General features: G+C 42.6%; 1 protein-coding gene across 4 annotated transcripts in view; it reads left to right on the top strand.

The window, feature by feature from the left end:
• The window catches only part of FYB1 (FYN binding protein 1), a 667,308-nt gene that overhangs the window by 494,187 nt on the left and 154,094 nt on the right, over positions 1-19,027 (top strand). For all 4 annotated transcript variants that reach the window (XM_085631140.1, XM_085631135.1, XM_085631137.1 and 1 more), the window contains exon 6: positions 17,257-17,300. In XM_085631140.1, the coding sequence (XP_085487266.1) occupies positions 17,257-17,300 (44 nt within the window). The remainder of the gene's footprint in view (positions 1-17,256; positions 17,301-19,027) is intronic.

Genomic DNA, 19,027 nt, shown 5'->3' with positions numbered 1-19,027 from the left:
CTCTCAAATGTTCCACCCCTAGACTCTTCACTACCTAATTCACGAAATGAATCACATGACTCACTTAAACGAAAAACTATTTCCTGGTTGAACAAAAATTGTGGGTTTCCTATAAATTATTCGGACCAGATATTATCGACTAGACAGGTTTCTTGGATTGGTAATGCTAGGAAAACCTGTAGAGGTGAATGGGTAATTATAAACTTTAGACATCCCCAACATGTTGCGACTGTGTTACTTAGAGCGGCATCGCTGGCACTGGGGGAGAATAGTGTGGGTGTGCACCCTTTGGGATATTTTTATAGTCATCTAGCTAGGGCCCCCCAGGTTAACACTATAAGTAGGCCTCAGAATCCCAGCAGATGCCCAATCTTCCAGATTCCTACTAATAATAGATATCTGGCACTGAGTACTCTGGATCAGAATGATTGACTCTTGTTGGTTGGTAATTTTGATTTAGAGGTAACTGTAGACACTCAGGCTGGAAAGTTGAATCCGAGTACCGTAGAGTACGAACAACTAAGGATGGAGGCTCCCACACTATCATACAATGTTAGATCTAGATCTGCCTTGACTCTTAAAGTTGTGGTAACTGATGAGCTCCCAAATAATGTAGGAGCTAGCAATGTTAGTCTGGGTGAAGCTGGACAGTGTTGTATTAAGTGCACCGAGGTAGAGGGAAATAATATTGTAAAATTTCCAGTTGATGGAATAAACACCTTAATTAGCCCTGTAGATGGTTCAGCAAGGCATGATAGATTGGTGAATGTATTTTCACCTTGCCCAGAAGGAAATTTACCTGTCAGATTAACATCATGGAACATAGGAGGTATAGCTGGGAACCTACGGGATGCAGCTTGGTGCTCCTATATCGAGGAGTATGACATCATTCTCATTCAGGAGACTTGGGCTGTAGAAATGCCGCATAGGCTAGGGTACAAAACATTTTGTTGTGACGCAATCCCGTCAGTAAGAGGGAGAGCGTCAGGAGGATTGGTGATTTGGGTAAGGGTTACTCTAGAAATAGATGTTACCCAACTGTCAATTTCTTCTCCCGATTTATTGGGATTAAAAATGGTGACTATGGAAAAATGAATCATATACTTAATAAATATGTACAATAGACCACACTCATCTAATAAGGAATCCAAGGTGGTAGAGCTTTTGGATTCTTTTTTAGATACACTAAGACCAAATGTACAGGTAGTAGTCGGAGGGGATTTTAATTGTGAATACGAACCAGTGTCAGGCCTGGACAACTTATTTGACGAGCAGGATATTGCAAATAATGTCCTGTCTCTGGATTCCACTGGGTCAGCTAAAAGCTCTATAGCTGCTATCCAGATTTTACAGCTGACCGTGGCCCATGATTTAAGGGCATGTAATGGCCGTTTTCAGTCCGACAGACCATCGGCTCCAACATTTTGCAAAGGCAATTGTAGGTCACATATAGACTTTATATTGGTCTCTCTGAGCCTATGGTATTTAATAATTGATTTTAAAATAGATCATAGGACAGAGAGCGACCATCTTCCACTTCAATTATGGTTAGACCCTGAGCCTTTTATATCTAAATTAGCTGGAGAAGCTATGTTAATTAGCTCTCTTTGGGAACCCCAGGTATCAAATAATAGGCATGCTCTAAGATGGCCTTATATCCTGGCTAAAGAAGAGACGATGCTAAATATTTACAATACATTTGCTGATACCATTGAAGCATGCCAGATGCCCCTATTGGGCACCCAGGGTGTTTTAGATCTGCACTATAAATTGGTAGATGCGCTAACTCCCCACTTGAGTAAAATTTACAAAAAGGATAAGAACCGAAAAGAAAAATATTTAGAGTTAGCTAACCAATGGTATAACAAGGAATGTCGTATAGCTAAGTCCCACTTGATTCAGGCTGTCAAATCAAAGAACCCTCAGGCTATAAGTGATAGCAGACAGGTATATAATAAAACACTGACCCGAGCAAAAAAAGCTTGGGATGATGCCTTATGGGATGATCTTTTAAATGCGGCTAAATTGAGAGATCAGGGTGCTTTTTGGAATTTAGTTTCAAAGGGAAATAAAAAGGGCAGATCACACAGGGATATTTACCTAGATGAAAAAATATGGTGCGACCATTTTTCTAAACTTTATTCTAACGAAAATGAGGGGCTGCCCATAGGGGATCAAGAGATTAACTTAGTATTGAGTATTGCTCCCTTGCGATTTAGTCTAGAGGAGACTATCGAGGTATTACAGGCCGTCAAAATGGGCAAAGCCCCAGGACCTGATAAGATCCCCGGCGATTTATTGAAGCACGATGTGGAAGTTTGGGGGCCCTATATTAATTTTTTATGTAATTCCATAGTGGCCGGAACACCAATCCCCGAAACCTGGAAAGGGGCTGAATTTTAACAATTTTTTAAAAAGGTGATCGTTATGATCCGGCCAATTACCATCCTATAAGTTTAATAGATCTTTTACAAAAGGTTTTTGCCAGACATATTTTAAATAGACTTTTAGAATGGATAGAGGGGACTCAGATATTAACTAAATACCAGGCAGGGTTCAGATCAAAAACCAGCACGGTTTATCAAGTATTTAGGTTCACGTGCATCTGCTGGAAATATATTAATATAAGGAAGGGCAGTTTGTACGTGGCATTTATAGACTTGAGGGCCGCCTTTGACCTTGTTCCACGTAATTTGCTGTGGTCCACACTGAAGAATATGGCGGTCCCTGGTGAGTTACTTAAAGAACTCATTAGATTACATACAGGGAATTACTCCAAAGTCAGATGGGGGAAGGGAGGTGAAATTTCAAAGGCCATACCTGTAGGTCGGGTGTGCGTCAAAGCTGTGTGCTGGCGCCTACACTCTTCTCATTATATGTCAATGATATACCTACCTACCTAAGGGACTGTGACCATGACTCCCCGAAGTTAGGAAATGAGGCGATCACGGCATTACTTTTTGCCGACAATACTATTCTCATCTCACAGACTCCAAAGGGTTTACATAACTTAGTGAATTCCTTCAATAGCTACTGTGCAGGGAAGGGGTTAGAAATAAATTTATCCAAAACAAAATATATGTCCATAAATCCTCAGAAGTCTTTCAGGAAGAACTTGGCCTTAAATAATCAAAAACTGGAGTACGTGGGGAGTTTTAATTATCTAGGAATTATGCTGGATAGTACACTTTCATGGAAGGGGCAGTTGGAAAAAAGTAAATTTATCCTTAAAACAAAATTCGATGCCTATTTTAAAAGTGCACGGCAGTAGTCACTCTAAAGCCATTACGCCGGCACTTGAGGTATTTAAGGTGAAGGCCCAATCAGCGGCACTTTATGGTGCTGAGGTATGGGGGCATTCCTGTAAAAGCAACTTTGAAAAGGAAGAAAATTACTTTATACGTAGGTTGCTTAAAATACCAATCAGAACTCCCCTAGTCCCAGTGTTCCTGGATATTAATCTTAAAAGGACAGACTATCAAGCCATATTAAGGCCACTGCTGTATTGGGTTAGGCTATGGACAACCTCGGAGTTGAGTGGTTATAAGAGTGGATTGATAGAAATAATCCAGATCGATGGGTATAAGAAAATTGCATGGTTAAAGCACATTTTCCAGTGGTATAACAGGCTAGGGCTCTCCTATTTATGAAGAATATATGACGCCGCCCTTCAAAAAGCTCGTAAAGTCTACTTTCTGGTCTTATGTCAATGGTGAATTTTTTCATAGTTCAAAGATTGGCACATTGACTCAGAAATTTTTGACTATAAAGGATATTCCTGAATTTGAACAATTCATGGATGAGATAGGACCACCACTAGCAAAAACATTATATCTGCAATTTAGATATGGGGTCCTACAGACTACTGCAAATACTTGCAGGTGGGGGGGTAAAAATGACAGTGGTTTGTGTACCCCCTGCTCTCTAAAGGCAAAAGAAGATGATGTCCATCTATTGTTCTTTTGCCCAGTCTATAAAAATTCAAGGGACCGTTGGATCAAACCCTTATGCAAAAACATGGGGGTTAGGTCTTACAAAGAGGCAGAACGTATATTCAAGTCAAATACCTCGCAACTGGTAGTGTTTTGTACAAGTAGGTTTTTACTCAACGTGTACCTCATTAGGAAACAGATTGGTTGTAAGTTGTAATGTACTGTTGTGGTCTGCAGTTTTCCTGAGCCCTGTATAGTTAATATAAATTGCACTGATTCCTTCTTTTTAACGTGTTTTTAAAAACAAAAAATGTTTTAAAACCTGGCTTTTTAAACTAAATTAAAAAGTATGTTTTAGATTTTAATGCAGTAATTGCACTATCGTTGATGTAGATTAATTGTTTGTTCGCCCCACTGTATGTATTAACTCGAATATTTGGTCTGTGTATTTGTATACAATTGTTGGAAATGTCTTTTTATGTACTTCTTGCTTTTATGGCTATATTAGCCGAAATAAAGCTTAAACAACAACAGAAAGCGCTTTTTAGTCAAATGTTTTGCAGGAAGCAAGGAAGCGGCCTGGCCTAATGCATTTACACAATTCCAGCAATGTGATCTATGCCTGTATTTTAAAGACTTTTATGTCACTACAGAACATGTTGCGTACCACGACCAACTAGAGCTTCTGCTTTTAAAAGCAATGGTTAAGGTAAAGCATTTGTTCGTTTTGAATTAATTCATGAACAGAAGAGATTGGTAAACACGGCTTATTGGGCGACCTTCCCTGGTCACACACGTGAACAACTGTTCACTCGCTTCCTTCCTTGGATTTTAATTTGTAAGACGCTGGTATCCTTTAATTCCATTTTATTTCTGAACTTGTAAATTCGCTCGGAATGCTAAAAAAAAGCATGTCTTTTGTCCTTTTGCTTCCCCTGTCAATTTTCCTGCCAATTTAAACTGTTCCAAGCGGCCCATTCAAAGCAGTGACTGTCTTTGCTGCTTGTTGTTCGCCATAGGAGAAACGCTCCCCTCCCCCAGAAAACAAGCATTGGCATACCCAATAGGTCTCGTCTTTGGGACCTTATAAGTGTTTAGCCATGCAACAGTTGATGTTGTTGCGCCATGCATATTGTGCTGCATAACTAAATACTTATATGGTCCCAAAAGCGAGACCTATTGGCTATGCCAATGCTTGTTTGATTTTCACCCAATCTCCTACTGTTACTGTACTTTGAATCAAAATCTCAAAAAAACCTTTATTGCTTTCTCACACATTTGCAACCACTCAGGAAATAACTTTTTGCCCAGTTTCCTTTGCTTCATACTTTCAAACGGAGAAACTTTCGTAATTTCATTTCCAGCGGTGTGATGTGCTCACACAAGTTCATTTATCATACCTTCCACATTCACACCACTCTAAACAGCCATCAAAATAGCCACATTCACCAGGCAATTAGCCCTCTCCACAAGTCCATTGGGTTGAGGATTGTAAAGAGCTGTGTTCCGATGTTTAATACCACAACTTTCCCACACAAATTATTCTCATGCCATGAGATGCATGTTGCGTGCTGGTATCTGTTATGAGTACAATAGGAAAACACTTTTCCTTTAACACTCCTTCCAGAACAGATATGGTACTGTTGGTCGTCACCTCGCTCATAAATTTGACAAAGAGCCATTTCGAATGCACATCCACCATTACTAGAGAATATTTAAATTTGCTTCTCATATCAGCCAATGGTCAATAAAATCCATGCAAACACTACTCAAGGCTCTTCTCAGGTCCTCAATGTGTCTAAATGTGTTATGTTAAAATAGATTTATAGAGCGCACGGCTACTCAGAAGAGTGTTCTGGCGCTAAGACAAAAAAGCATCGTATGCACACTAGCCTTAAGTCTCTTTCACTATCTTTGTAGCCACAACAATCCTCAAACCAACTTGAAATCTCATCATTCATCCCGGACCACCAAAATATTTCTTTTACTCTCCTCTTGGTTAAAGTTGTCCAAGGTGCCCTTAGTGTGGTAGCCAAATAATTATTTTTCTCAACCCTTGGGGAGGGGAAAAAGTTTCATTTCTCATCACAGCATCCTGACTATACAACGTTAATTCTTAAAACATCTTGATGAAAGGCCTAACATTTGGAGAAACAATGCTTTCTCTTCTCTCTCCTCTCACCATCATTTCAATTACCTCCTTCAATATCAGGTCGCACTCCATTTTTTTCTAAAATCATCTAAAGTAAATGCACCATAACCGAACTCTTCGATATCTGCCATCCACACTACAGGACCTTCTTGTTCTTTTGCTATCACAGCTTCCTTTTCAATTTCATTCCAATTCAAGGATAAACGAGATAGGCAATCAAGCTGGCCATTCCTCTGCCCTTGAATTTATTCAACACAATAGCGATAATCTTGCAACCTAGAGGCTAATCTTGCCAAATCTTTACCTGACCCCATGGTATTAAAAGTTTGACCAAAGGCTTATGGTCAGTATGCAGTATAAACTTCACAACCCACAAATATGTCCTAAAATGTTCAACAATCCATTCCGCTGCTAGTGCCTCACGTTCTATGACTGACTAATTATATTCTGTATCAGTCAAGGAACGGGACGCAAAAGCCATGTTTTTCTCCACTTTGTTGTGTAATTGGGATACAATAGCACCAGTACCAGATGCACTGGCATCCACAGTTAGCAGGGGGTTTCAAGCTTGTGTCAAACTCTACCAAAAATCCTGCATTGCAAATTTCTTTCTTAATTTGGTTAACGGTGTCTTGCTACTCTTTTCCCCGTATGAATATTTACCCCTTTCTCAACATACCTCTCAATTTCTCAGTTTTCTCAGCAACGTTTTCAACAAATTTAGAATAGTATTCGATGAGGCCCATAAACGAACGTGATTTATTTTTATCCTGTGGAGTAGGAGACAAGCTGAAAGCCTTAAGAAGGTTCTCCTTAGGCCTCACACCTCCACCTTAAATGGTGTGACCCGGACAATGAATTTCTTGAACTAAAAATGTACATTTGTCTTTTCTCAAGTAAAGCCCTCTTCTGATACCATCCTTAAAGCTTGTTTTAAATCACAATTATGTTCCTCCACCATCCCTCCCCCAAAAACAAGAATGTCATCTTGAAAATAGTTGATTTTTTTCAGCCCCCTGAACACTTCTGACATCATTGGCTGAAAAACACTTGCAGCCAAAGAGAGCCCAAAAGGCATTCAAGTAAATTTAAATGTCCCTTCCATGGTGATAAAAGCTGTGAGTTTTTTTAGTTTTCATGTAAACGGACTCTTCAGATCTAATTTTGAAAAATGTTTTCCATCATTCAAAAAGAGAATCATTTCATTAATGTTGGGCACAGGAAAACTGTTATGATTCACACTCCTCAAGTCCACACAAAACCGCAAGCGCTGATCAGCGTGTTCCAACATTTTCTTTACTTCAATCCTAATGGACCCTCCTCACCTTATGTTTGACAGTCACAGCTCCTTTCTTAAGTACCATTTCAATCACATATCCACACATTAGACTCAACTCATCCCTGAAAACCTCCTTGGCATCATTTATATTACTGTCAATACTGACATCATCCACCACCATAACTTGGTTAGGGACTTTTGGATTGATAACAATATGCAAATCACAATGATGCACCCCCCTCAGGATACTTTGCCTTCCACTTCTCTCGTAAGAAACCTAATGGGGACAAGAAAATAACCTAAAATGTCAATCCTTCCCCTTGATAACTTCCAGGATTTATATCATTCAGAGACAAATCAGCCCCCGGCCACTCTCCTTGAAAAAATGAATTGGGTATGATGGTTTACTGGGGGAAGCGGCGGTGCGTCTGGAGACCCGATGCAGCAGAGGGGGTCCCGATAATTCTGGAGGTAGGCAGAGGCCCCTGTCCCATATCGCAAGCCCGAAATACCCGCGGGAGGCACCTGGAGGCTATGGGGGTTGCCTGAGAATGCAGTAAGACGGTGGGGAGCACTCAGTTGCTATTGCCTGTCTCCAACATGGCGGACTCGTGGCTCCAAGGATGTACCATCCCACCACACCCAAAGATGAAAGCCTGAACGTTTTGGGGCAACCAGCAAAGGCTAGACTTCAGACTGATACAGGAGGTCAGTGAACAGTGCGCCCCCATTTGGACAACATACCCATGCGAGAAGTGACTGACCTTCTGATGGCCGCCGCGAGTGGGCTTTCTACATAAACACTCTTTCTCCCCTCGTGGGCAAGGGATCCAGCAATTGTCTCCGGGGCCACAGGGACCTCTCCGGGAGTGACCACAGCGGCGAGAGAGACACGCTCAGGAGAGGATTGGGAGATTGTGAAGCACAGGTTCAAATGTGAGACCGCATCTATGCCACCTAAGAAGGCGACCTCTAAGGTGTCTAGCTACTTTGCGCCTGCGGAGAAGACTCAAGCCCAGGAGAAGGAGACCTCCGCACCAATCATGCCTTGACTAAGGAAGACCTGCTCAGTTCTCTGAAGGACTTTAAGGCAGAACTGCGCGCTGAACTAAAAGGTGACCTGCAGGCCTCCATGGCCCAATTGAAAATTGATCTATCTGAAAAAATGACCTCCCTACAACAGAACGTGGATTCCATCGGCACAAGGTTGTTAGATTCGGAGTCCCAAACCCAGGAGCTCGACATACAAATGCAGACCATGGAGGACAAAGTACAATTCCTACACTCGCAACTCCAATTGACCATATTGAAGAATGAAGACCTGGAAAACAGGTCAAGGTGCAGGAATATACGCATTAGGGACCTGGAAGAGGGTCCAGATCTAGAGGTGTTTGTGGAGGGCCTTTTCACTGAGGTAATTGAACCTAAGCGAATGAAAGTTAAAATCGAAAGGGCGCATAGGGTGGGGCCGGCTCTGCCGGGCGAGAGGCGGCGCACCTGAGATGTCCTTGTCAAACTCCACTCCTACAAGGTCAAAGAAGCTATTCAACAGGAAACCAGAAAGAAAGATTCCATCACCTTTCAAGGATTTTGTTGTGTCCTATTCCAAGACTTGGTGCAGGCAACCCTTCAGAGACGACAATCCTTCGGACCTCTCAAAGAGAAGCTCCGAGAAGACCAAATCAGATATCGATGGACCTATCCCTTTGGGCTTGCGTTCGAATATAAAAACAGGCAGCCTCATGTCACAGAACTCAGAGATGATCTGGAGCTCCTTGAGATTCCAATGCCAGACGAGGAGGCATCTAGCTCTCAATTCGGACTGATTGTCCCCTCTCGGTCCACCTCCACAAAGTGGGAAACAATCACTAAAGGACGAGCATCCAGGTCTTGATTCGCAGACAGAAGATGGACAGGAAGGTTTCACTGGAAAGAGACACGGATGAGGAGGCCAGATTCTGATAACTGTGCAGGAAAGGACTCACACAATGGAGGATGGTCAAGGTACAGGAGGACAGCGACCTGAGTGCACGTTAACTCACAACAGCCAACAGGAAGGAGGCGCTCAACAGAGAAGGACCATGTACATCGACCGTTCAATGCCTATGGGGGCACACATGGCACGAAGGAATGACCAAACAATTTTTTATGGCACAGAACTCAGGACTGCATGAAACTTTATGAACACTTATCACAAGCTAGCGCACCGACTAAGGCTGACGAGAGAGCAAGAGATCCGGAGAAGGGTACGATATGCCCCATGTCTCTCAGGAGTGGCCGAGAAGCCCACACCAGGGGCTCCCATGTAAGCTGATCTAGGTTACGTTGGATATAGCTACAGAGACAGCGAGGCAACGGGCAAAAGCCGGAACCCTGACCTGACGCTCACCACGAGAACTGTCGTAACAGCGAGACACGTAAGGGTCCTGCGGACAAACACTGTTATTCATTTTGGTTATGTTTTAAATTCACAGGGAGGGTTTGGGTGGAGGGAGGAGGGAGGGAGGGTGGAGAAGCAGAGGGAGGGGGGAGGGACACTGCTCCGCTGCATGGAGGTCTTTACTGACGGAAGAGAAATGATTTCGCTGAGAGGTAACAGGCAAGGAGGGAAGCTATGGAATATCCAGAGGGGACAAAAGGCACAGGGGCAGGGGGGACCACATAGGATGATATCCATCACAACGTGGAATGTGAAGGGCCTGAACTCGCCGATCAAGCGGCAAAAAATATGGAGGTACCTGAAGGACCAACAATTCATTATGGTGGCGCTCCAAGAGACGCACCTTAAAAGGTCGGAAGAGTTGAGGCTTAGACACAAAAACTATTCACTTATATACAGGCCATCCACCAAAACAAAGCATAATGGGGTAGCATTGATGTTTCACAACAACATTGAATTGCAGACTGAAGGCATTCAGACGGACAAAGACGTCCGGGTAATAATGGTGAAAGGGAAGCTCAGGGGAAGACCGGTGACATCTGTCTCGGCCTACGCCCCTAATTCAGGACAAGCAGCATTTGTGAATACATTATTGAACACAGTGAGTGGATTTGCCGAGGGTCACATAATCGTCATGGGGGCTTTTAATCTCACCTGGCATCCGACAGACGATAGTTCTCAGCCACATAGGTACATGGGAGGCAGATTCCCTAAATCCCTAAAACAAGCTTTTTTAAATCTGTGGTTCTTGGGCGCATGGAGATTTCTCAATCCCACCACCAAAGATTACACATACTACTTCCATGCTCATCAATCCTACTCCAGACTAGACTACATTTTTATGTCCAGGACCTACAGGATACCCTCCAGGGTGCTAAGATCCTTCCCATCTCTCTATCCAATCATAGTCCTGTAACACTGGGCCTGAACTGGGGTGGACAAATGAAGGGACTCACAAAATGGTATTTCCCCCCCTCGCTGACGCGGGATAAGCTGCGCCAAGACGAACTACGACTAGCGATTCAAGAGTTTTTTCAAACGAATGACCCGAATGACAGGGAAATAAGGTGGGCATGGATCTGGCGAGACAGCTCAAGTAAAAAAGGTGAGGGAGTTTATTGGAGGGATTCACAAAGTGTGGGGGAGTTAAAATTAGACGACAGGGGTAAAGCCTCTCTGTTTGGTGCTTTTTACCAGGAAATCTATACAGCGACTTCCCCTGACACTAAGGCGCAGATGGCTTACTTAGACTCCCTCACGCTCCCTAGGATCTCAGATGCATGGAGAGACCAGCTAGACGCCCCAATCTCTGAAGAGGAGGTGCGTCTCTCAATTGAATCGCTTAAACCTCATAAGTCCCCGGGGACGGATGGGCTAACTGCCCTCTTTTACAAGACGTACACGCCCAAACTGCTGCCCCATCTGACAGTCCTATTTAACGACATAGCGACGAGACAAACAGTCACCCCCACCATGGCGGAGGCACTCATCACAGTCATCCCAAAGCCGGGGAAAAACCCACAGCATTGCGCCTCATATAGGCCGATAGCTCTCTTAAACCAGGATGCCAAGCTTTACTCAGCCATTTTAGCGACCCATTTAGAAAATCCACTCCCCGACATTTCATCCGGATCAGTCTGGTTTTATAAAAGGGAGACAGGTGCATGATAATATCCGCAGGACGCTTAAGCTCATTGAAAAAGCCAACATGTTCAAAATTCCAGTGATAGTGTTAGGCTTAGTCGCAGAAAAAGCCTTCGACAGAGTGGATTGACACTCCCTGTTTCTAACTCTTCAGAGGTTTGGCTTTGGAGATAGGTTTATACGAATGATATGAGCCAATTACTTAAGCTCACGCTCTAGAGTTCAGGTTAACAGGGTGAGCTCGGCATTTTTTGAGCTGGGACGAGGAATGAGGTCGGGTTGCCCCTTGTCCCCACTGCTGTTCTCTCTGAGTATTGAGCCGCTGGCGGCCAGACTCAGGGCAAATCCAGACATTCAATGGATTAGATTCGGGGGAGACAAACACAAGGTGTCATTATTCACGGATGACAATTTGTTAACTCTCACGGCTCCTAGAGCATCCCTCCGAGCACTACAACCGGAACTAAAAGCATTTGAGGGAGTGGCAGGCTTCTGGGTCAACTCCTCTAAATCCTCGATACTTAACCTAAAACTATCAGAGGGAGAGAGGCTACTAATACAGGAGGAATCTCCATTTGCTTGGGCCAAGCACAGTTTAGCTTACTTGTGTATTCAGATTACCCCATGTATAGAAGGACTGTTCCGGGCGAACTTCCCTCCCCTACTTAGACAGATAAAACAGGAACTAAAGCGATGGCTGGGTAGGATTCATGCAGTAAAAAATTACCCTTCTCCCTAAATTACTCTACCTGTTCCAGGCACTCCCGATAGAACTAGATAAGGACTATCTAAAAGGAATACGGTCTATGATACTCCGCTACGTCTGGCAGGCCGGTAGGGCGCGGCTTCCCTTCCACGTACTAAGGAGACTGAGAGCGGAGGGAGGGGTGGCTCTCCCTGACATCGAACTCCACTATAAGGAAGCACAGTTAATGGTTATCACAGCATGGTCCATGCGGGAATCGGACAAACACTGGCTCCACATGGACCCGGCCATCTTGGGTAGGACAATTTGGGATGTACTGTGGAAAGCCAAAAAGGACAGACCAGCCAATGCATACCTAAGCACCCCTACCAGGACTACGCTTAAGACTTGGGATGAGGTGAATAAGAGCAGGGGCTGGACCTCTTTTCCATCTCCCTATACCCCTATACACTTTAACCCGGACTTCCCCCCAGCGCTCAAGGAAGGGCCATTTGACGCATGGCGAGAGGGAGGGTGCAAAGTGATCTCCGACCTATTCCACAAGTATGATATTCTCTCTTTTGAAAACTGTCAACGGGATTTTGGGGTACCACCTTCAGAGCGCTTTCACTACCTGCAACTTAAACATTGGGTACTACATCCACATTTTAGAGATGTGGAAACTAGAGACCTGACCCCGATAGAAAACCTAGTGCAGAAAGCTAGTTCGACCAAGGGCATGATCTCCTTTTGTATTAACTACTGGTTTCCACTACGACCGCACCACAGCCCCGATATAAAGCTACATGGGAACAGACCCTGGGACGGGAGGTTGCTGAAGGGGAATGGAAACACCTATGGTCAGACATCGCTAAATTTAACCACTCACTCGACTTGAGGGAGGCACATTGCAAGATTTTATTCGACTGATACTTAGTACCTGCCAAATTTAAGTGGATCTTACCCCTCACCTCAGATCTCTGCAGAGAGGGTGCGAGGTCCTCGAGGACTTCCGACACATTTGGTGGGACGGCCCAACAATTAAAACGTTCTGGGAAGAAATCCTGGCCCAGATGAAAGATATGCTGGGATAACCTGTTCCGACCTCAATGGAGATGATCCTCCTGGGCCTTAGAGACACCGCACTAGAACACCAAACTAAGGCACATCAGGCAATTATGTGGGCCTGTTTGGGAGCGGCTAAAAAGACGATAGCAGCTAACTGGAAGAAGAAAGATGCACCCATACTGGCACAATGGCATTCTCACCTATGAAAAATACTCACGATGGAGCGCCTGGTGGACATCTTCAGAGATGAATATAAGAACTTTGAATATAAGTGGGGGCCAATGGTGGCGTATCTCACAAAGGGGCTCCCGTTAGCCGTTTGTCCACCTACACTAAGAGGGCTACACCTGTTCCAATTGTAGAGTCAACACTAGGGTTCACGCAGATGGCTTTTAATGGATAACGGCCTGCAACCAAGGTAACAGTGCATAGATAGAATACATTCCACCGGTCAGATTTAAGTAGTAACACGGGGGATGGGTCTGCTTCTCCACCAATGGGAGGGGGTGAGGGTAAGGGGTTGGGAGTTGGGGTCATTAGATATTTTTCCCCGTTTCTGGGTAACTGCCACGGCACTAAGGGCTACTAATGAGCCACACTAGTCGTCCATTCCTAAATGGTAAGACACTGTGACAAAATTAGGTGTACATTGCTTTCGGAATGTTGAGAGGGCCATTAGCCCACTTTGTTTGGAATTGTACCTTATACCTAACTGCTAATAAACAGAAATTTGACACAAAAAAATGGATGAATAAAATTGTGACAGTACTTTTCTCACTGCTGTCTCCTAGTGGTGTCTGATAGCCATAATGTCAGGAGAACGGCACAGCGTGTCCGCGATTTTAGCACAACTCAGTCATCACACACTGAGGCAGCATTCGAGTACCTGTACCACATGGCAGGCTTTTTGCATGGCTGGCAACTCGTCACCAAATTGTAGTGAATACACCAACACGTGCGTGGTGAAGCTATATAGCTGCTTTATTGAGTGCAGCCTGCCCGAGAGTTGTGTCCTCTTGCCAGCCAAAGACCAACTGTCAAGAGTGGAATCCTCGCTCAGGGAAGCAGGTGACAGAACACAGAGCACTAACAATATAAAGGAATGGCTTAACGACATAACAAATATCTTGCATGCGATATAATTTTTATGTAGTGGTAGAACAAGCTGGATTGATTTTCATTTGCACCATTGGACAGCAATTTTGAAGCATGTGCAACTTACTCTGTAATTTCAGAAAAAATGTATATGTTGTAGAAGTGAATTATCTATGGTTGTTGTTTGTGGAAGTCAGATATTAGAGTCCTTACATGGCATGGCTAAATGTGCACTGGCTTAACTGTCCATCAGGGTTCACAGCATCCACATCCACTGTTGTAAGAAAGGACTCCCTCCGTAGCCATACTTGTAGAACTGACAGCATGGATGAGGAGTGGCAAATTTTCATTTGAATCAATGTGCTGCTCATGACAACCCTCTGGCACGCAGGGGGAGGAAGGATTCAGATTAACTATGTATTAGTGTAGGAAAAGGACTCTTTTTGCATGATAACCTCCATTGTTGTTGTCTGATGCTGCTGTGTTTTTTGCCTCTGTGTGCTGGGACTCTCCTAACCAGGTCCTATTGCATGTGCTCTGACCCCATAAAACATGTCACAATTGCCTATGCTCCTAATTGGTATATATAAAATTATGGTCCCCTGTATATGGTACATAGTGTACCCAGGGCCTGAACGTTCAATGTCACTAGTGAATTGCAGCACCTGTTGTACCACCACTAGAGTGACAGTGCAAAACATGACTGCAGGGTTATCACTCCAGCGTATCTGTGCAGTTTTAAAACAGTCAATTCAACCAGTCAAAATAACCCCTTTTGACAGACCAAAAACCCTCATTTTAAATAATATTAAGTCACCCCTAAGTAGGCCTTAATGCCCATAAAGCAAGGACCATAGTATTCAAAAGTAGGAAATATAAACATTTAATGTTAAACAGGTCCTTTCAGCGACAAGGACCCCAGAGATATTTTCACTGTAGCAAGTAAGCTGTTCCATAGACAAGCACTGAAATGCAATATTACATTTTAAAATGTTATCTCCACCTAGGAAACAGATACAAAGTAATTTTTTTGACTTTTTTAAATATCTATTACCAGTCCAACCTTGACCAACAGCTATCTGCCCTGGTAGAGTCCTTCTCGACCTCAGCAAGATGCCTTGCTGAAGATTTTTGACTTCCTTTTCAGAGACTAAGTCAGAAGATAAAACTTCCAACCAGAGCAAACCTGGTTTACGTATTTAACCAGTGCTCCATCAAGGTCAGATTTCATTTGCACCTAGGTCCCGGCCAAGTGTAACCAGATAACCGCGTTTGGCACTTAACATATTTTGCTTCTATTTTCATTTTACAAATTCATATCTCCGGTTCCCCTTATTGGATTTTTTTCATTTTCGTGTCATTTTTTTAATAAAATTATTCTCTATTTTTATAACTTGGAGTGGGATTTTTATTGTTTTTAACTGTTTTGGTACTTCTAAGTGTTTTACACATTTTCATAAGTTATGTCTATCTGCTCTGTGCCATAGCTAAAAGAGGTTGAAATCAGGTTTAAATTACTCAGATCTTTGTTGGACCTAACAAGAATGGTGACAATATTGCTTGTGGTGGACTACCATCCTCTCCAACTAATAATCCACTGTCTTATAATTAGGAGAAATTAACTGTAACTACAAATGGGTGAAAGAAAGTATGCTGGGCTCAACTGTCTGGAATTCTCATCTAAAGCTCCCACAACCCTTCTTCCCAAATTTATTTCAATCGTTCCAGACCCTGATATTCTTTTTATTGATATTTGATGCTATAAGTACTCACAATATTCTGAGCAAGCTCCTTTAGCGAATGAAAGTCCTGAAGGAGAAGTGTAACTCTTTTAGTCAGCTCTATCTTTATCCAGTGACAAAGATTCTGATCTGCGCCATGCTCGAAAAGAATTGTGGGAGGTGCCATGCTATAGCAGCCCATGAAGACAGCACTGGAAAGACAGCCCTAGCTCTGGTACAGTGTCAGTATATTGCATCTGATGTACCACAGAATAAAATGTTGCAACCACTACATCAAACTAAACACAACATTGTATGATATGTCCATTTAAGTAGATGTTGAGTTAAGAATAGTATAGTAGTACATATAGGTGATGCAGTTTATTATAGGTTTATTTTGCCAGCCTTGATATGGAAACATACAACCCTAGCTTCCAAGACAAGAGTAACCTCTCTCTGTCTGAACTCATGATGGATTTGGGCTCCTAACCGCTTCACCGTGTAAAGTCTTACTTGAGGTATGCTGACAGGACACAGAGGAAGATCTTTCTATGTAAAACCTACAAAGCTGAAGAATGATCTCCCACTTCAGTTGCCTGAAAAAAACCTACATCTATTACATCGTTCGGGAAATAGTTCAACATCATTCTGTCCCCAGGACGTAGCATGCTCTTTATGTAAGACTGCAGTGTGTAGGTTTGCATGAGTGCTTGAAGAGCCTGCAACGGATTGAGTGTACCACAAAAGTGCATACCGTGATTCAATCAGTATGGTAACCATCCCTCACTTGACGACCGCTCATGTCAGAGAGATGGAAGTGGAAGACATATAAAGGAGGTCATCTATGTAAACAGGCATTGGAGAGCTCTAGAATAATCAGAGGTCCTTCCCTCCTTGGGTATTGCTGGCCTGGAAGAGAGTCACTTGTCTAGAGAGGTAGAGTGGTTAGTCAAATCCGAGAAAGTAGAGGATGCATCTGCTGCAGAATCTGGCACTGGTCAGAATTTCAAAGTTTGTGCCTCAAGAACTTATATTATTCTGTTTTAAACATTTTTCACCACTTCTATTGCAAACATTGTTTCCTGTGTCAGTGAGGCATTCAAGTGCTGCTTACAATCCCCATGAATTGCTATGCATTATGATCATTTACTAATGTGCTGTGTGTCATTTCAGTTTCTATCTGTGTTTTCCATGTACATGAATCGAAAATGAATTATTTTATTTTGTTTTATTTTTCTAGAGTGGAGATCAGGATGACGAAATATATGAAGGGATAGATGAAAGGTATGCCTTATATTCATCCATGTTATGTGTGCTCGCTCATATAGGTACATATGTACATTATCTACTTTTAATGACAAATAGACCCATTTATTTCATGATTAAGAGATAGACAACTGCACTACCTGTGACACTACGAATTGCATCACAAGTTAACCTATAGTTGTGATGCAGCGGAAAATCAGCAAGAAGGTGGAAAGGCACGTGGATATTATTTTCACCGTACGTAACCAACCTAAACCTTTATTTATATGACTAAATTTTGACCCATACCTATAACTAGTCCTCCGACTGACCTTTTTTAGTTGACAGGAATTTGGCAAATGTTTAAGACGGTTAATATCCCCCTCATGAGGACCTACAACATAGGGAATATCTTCAAACCAATTTATATACAACTATATATAAACCTCATTAATCACAATATTCAAAATTGATAGAATCAGTTTTACTATTTCTTTGTTTTTATCTATTTTTCTTTGAAAGCATATGAAATGGTCAAACAAATGTACAGCATCGAATCATAGAACTATCACACAAGAGAATTTTAAAATACAGTAATTCAAAATAACATCTCATTTAAGTAGCATGAGTTGAGTGGATAGGGAAAGGGACTAAAGAGCATTGTAACAAGTTCAATGCAAATACAGAATTTCATACGAACCTAAGAAATTATAGCACAGCGTGCTAATAATTGGAAAGCTAACCCTCCGGCCGGAAGGGAAAGCTGGGGCAATCCTCACAATAAAAAACATGGTTTCTAACACTAATAGTTATACCCTAAAATGTTAAAGCCCGTCCTTATTCTAGTAACAAAATCAAGGGAATTCTCTATCCTCATTGGTACAGAAGCATAGGGTGTTATGTCACACCACTTCCGTCGCTCTCAACTCTCAAAAGCTCTTTATTTAGACTCATGCTGTCATCATTGTCCTTCAACTAAGGAAATCAAAATCTTCTCGTTCATTGACTCGCGCACATTTGAAAAAGTTTTGTTACAATTTGCTAGCACAGTTATCCACAAAACTAAACATTTCCTCGGACAGTAGGAAGTTCCACTGATACTCGAAATACCTAGCTATTGACAAGAAAGAACACAATAGTCACTATGAGGAATAAAACACATTTTCTGCATTCTACATTTAAAAGGAAATTAACCCTAATGGTAGTTTTAAGGCCTTCTTTGTAAAGCGTGCAGTTTGCTCTAGGAGAAATAAACAGACTTGGGGGCTGATTACGATGGCAGGCAGACTTGAGTCCGCCCGCCATCGTAGCTGGATCGGGACCGCCCACCTGAAATGCGGCGGTCCTGCACCCCTAATTACGATGCGACCGCCACCGCGGCAGTCACATCCAGCAATTTATCTGGATTTGTCTTTGACCCTGTACAGTCTTGCCCTGCCTTTTGTCTGGGATAACACTATAGAAGTACCACATACAATACAATAGAATACAATACACATAAAATCAAAGTTTCAGGAGCCTATTTCAGGAGATTGACAGATTTCAATCGTTAAACAATGCCTTTCCAAATGATGAATTCAGGTGTGCAGACATAGCAGTTCCTGAAATATTTCCTGACCCTATTCGAAGATATTTCAATGTGTCTGTTAATCAACACCTGTATATAATATTTGACTAAAGAAACAAACAAATGTAAATTAAATCTCCAACCCATAACACACCTACTTTACTATGCTGTGAGATCGCTAAAGGTTTGTGTCATTTGC

Source organism: Triturus cristatus, chromosome 2_1 (genome assembly GCF_964204655.1).
Source record: "Triturus cristatus chromosome 2_1, aTriCri1.1, whole genome shotgun sequence".
Lineage (NCBI taxonomy): Eukaryota > Metazoa > Chordata > Amphibia > Caudata > Salamandridae > Triturus > Triturus cristatus.
Note: the sequence above shows the minus strand (reverse complement) of the source record. Positions and strands in the feature narration are given on the sequence as shown.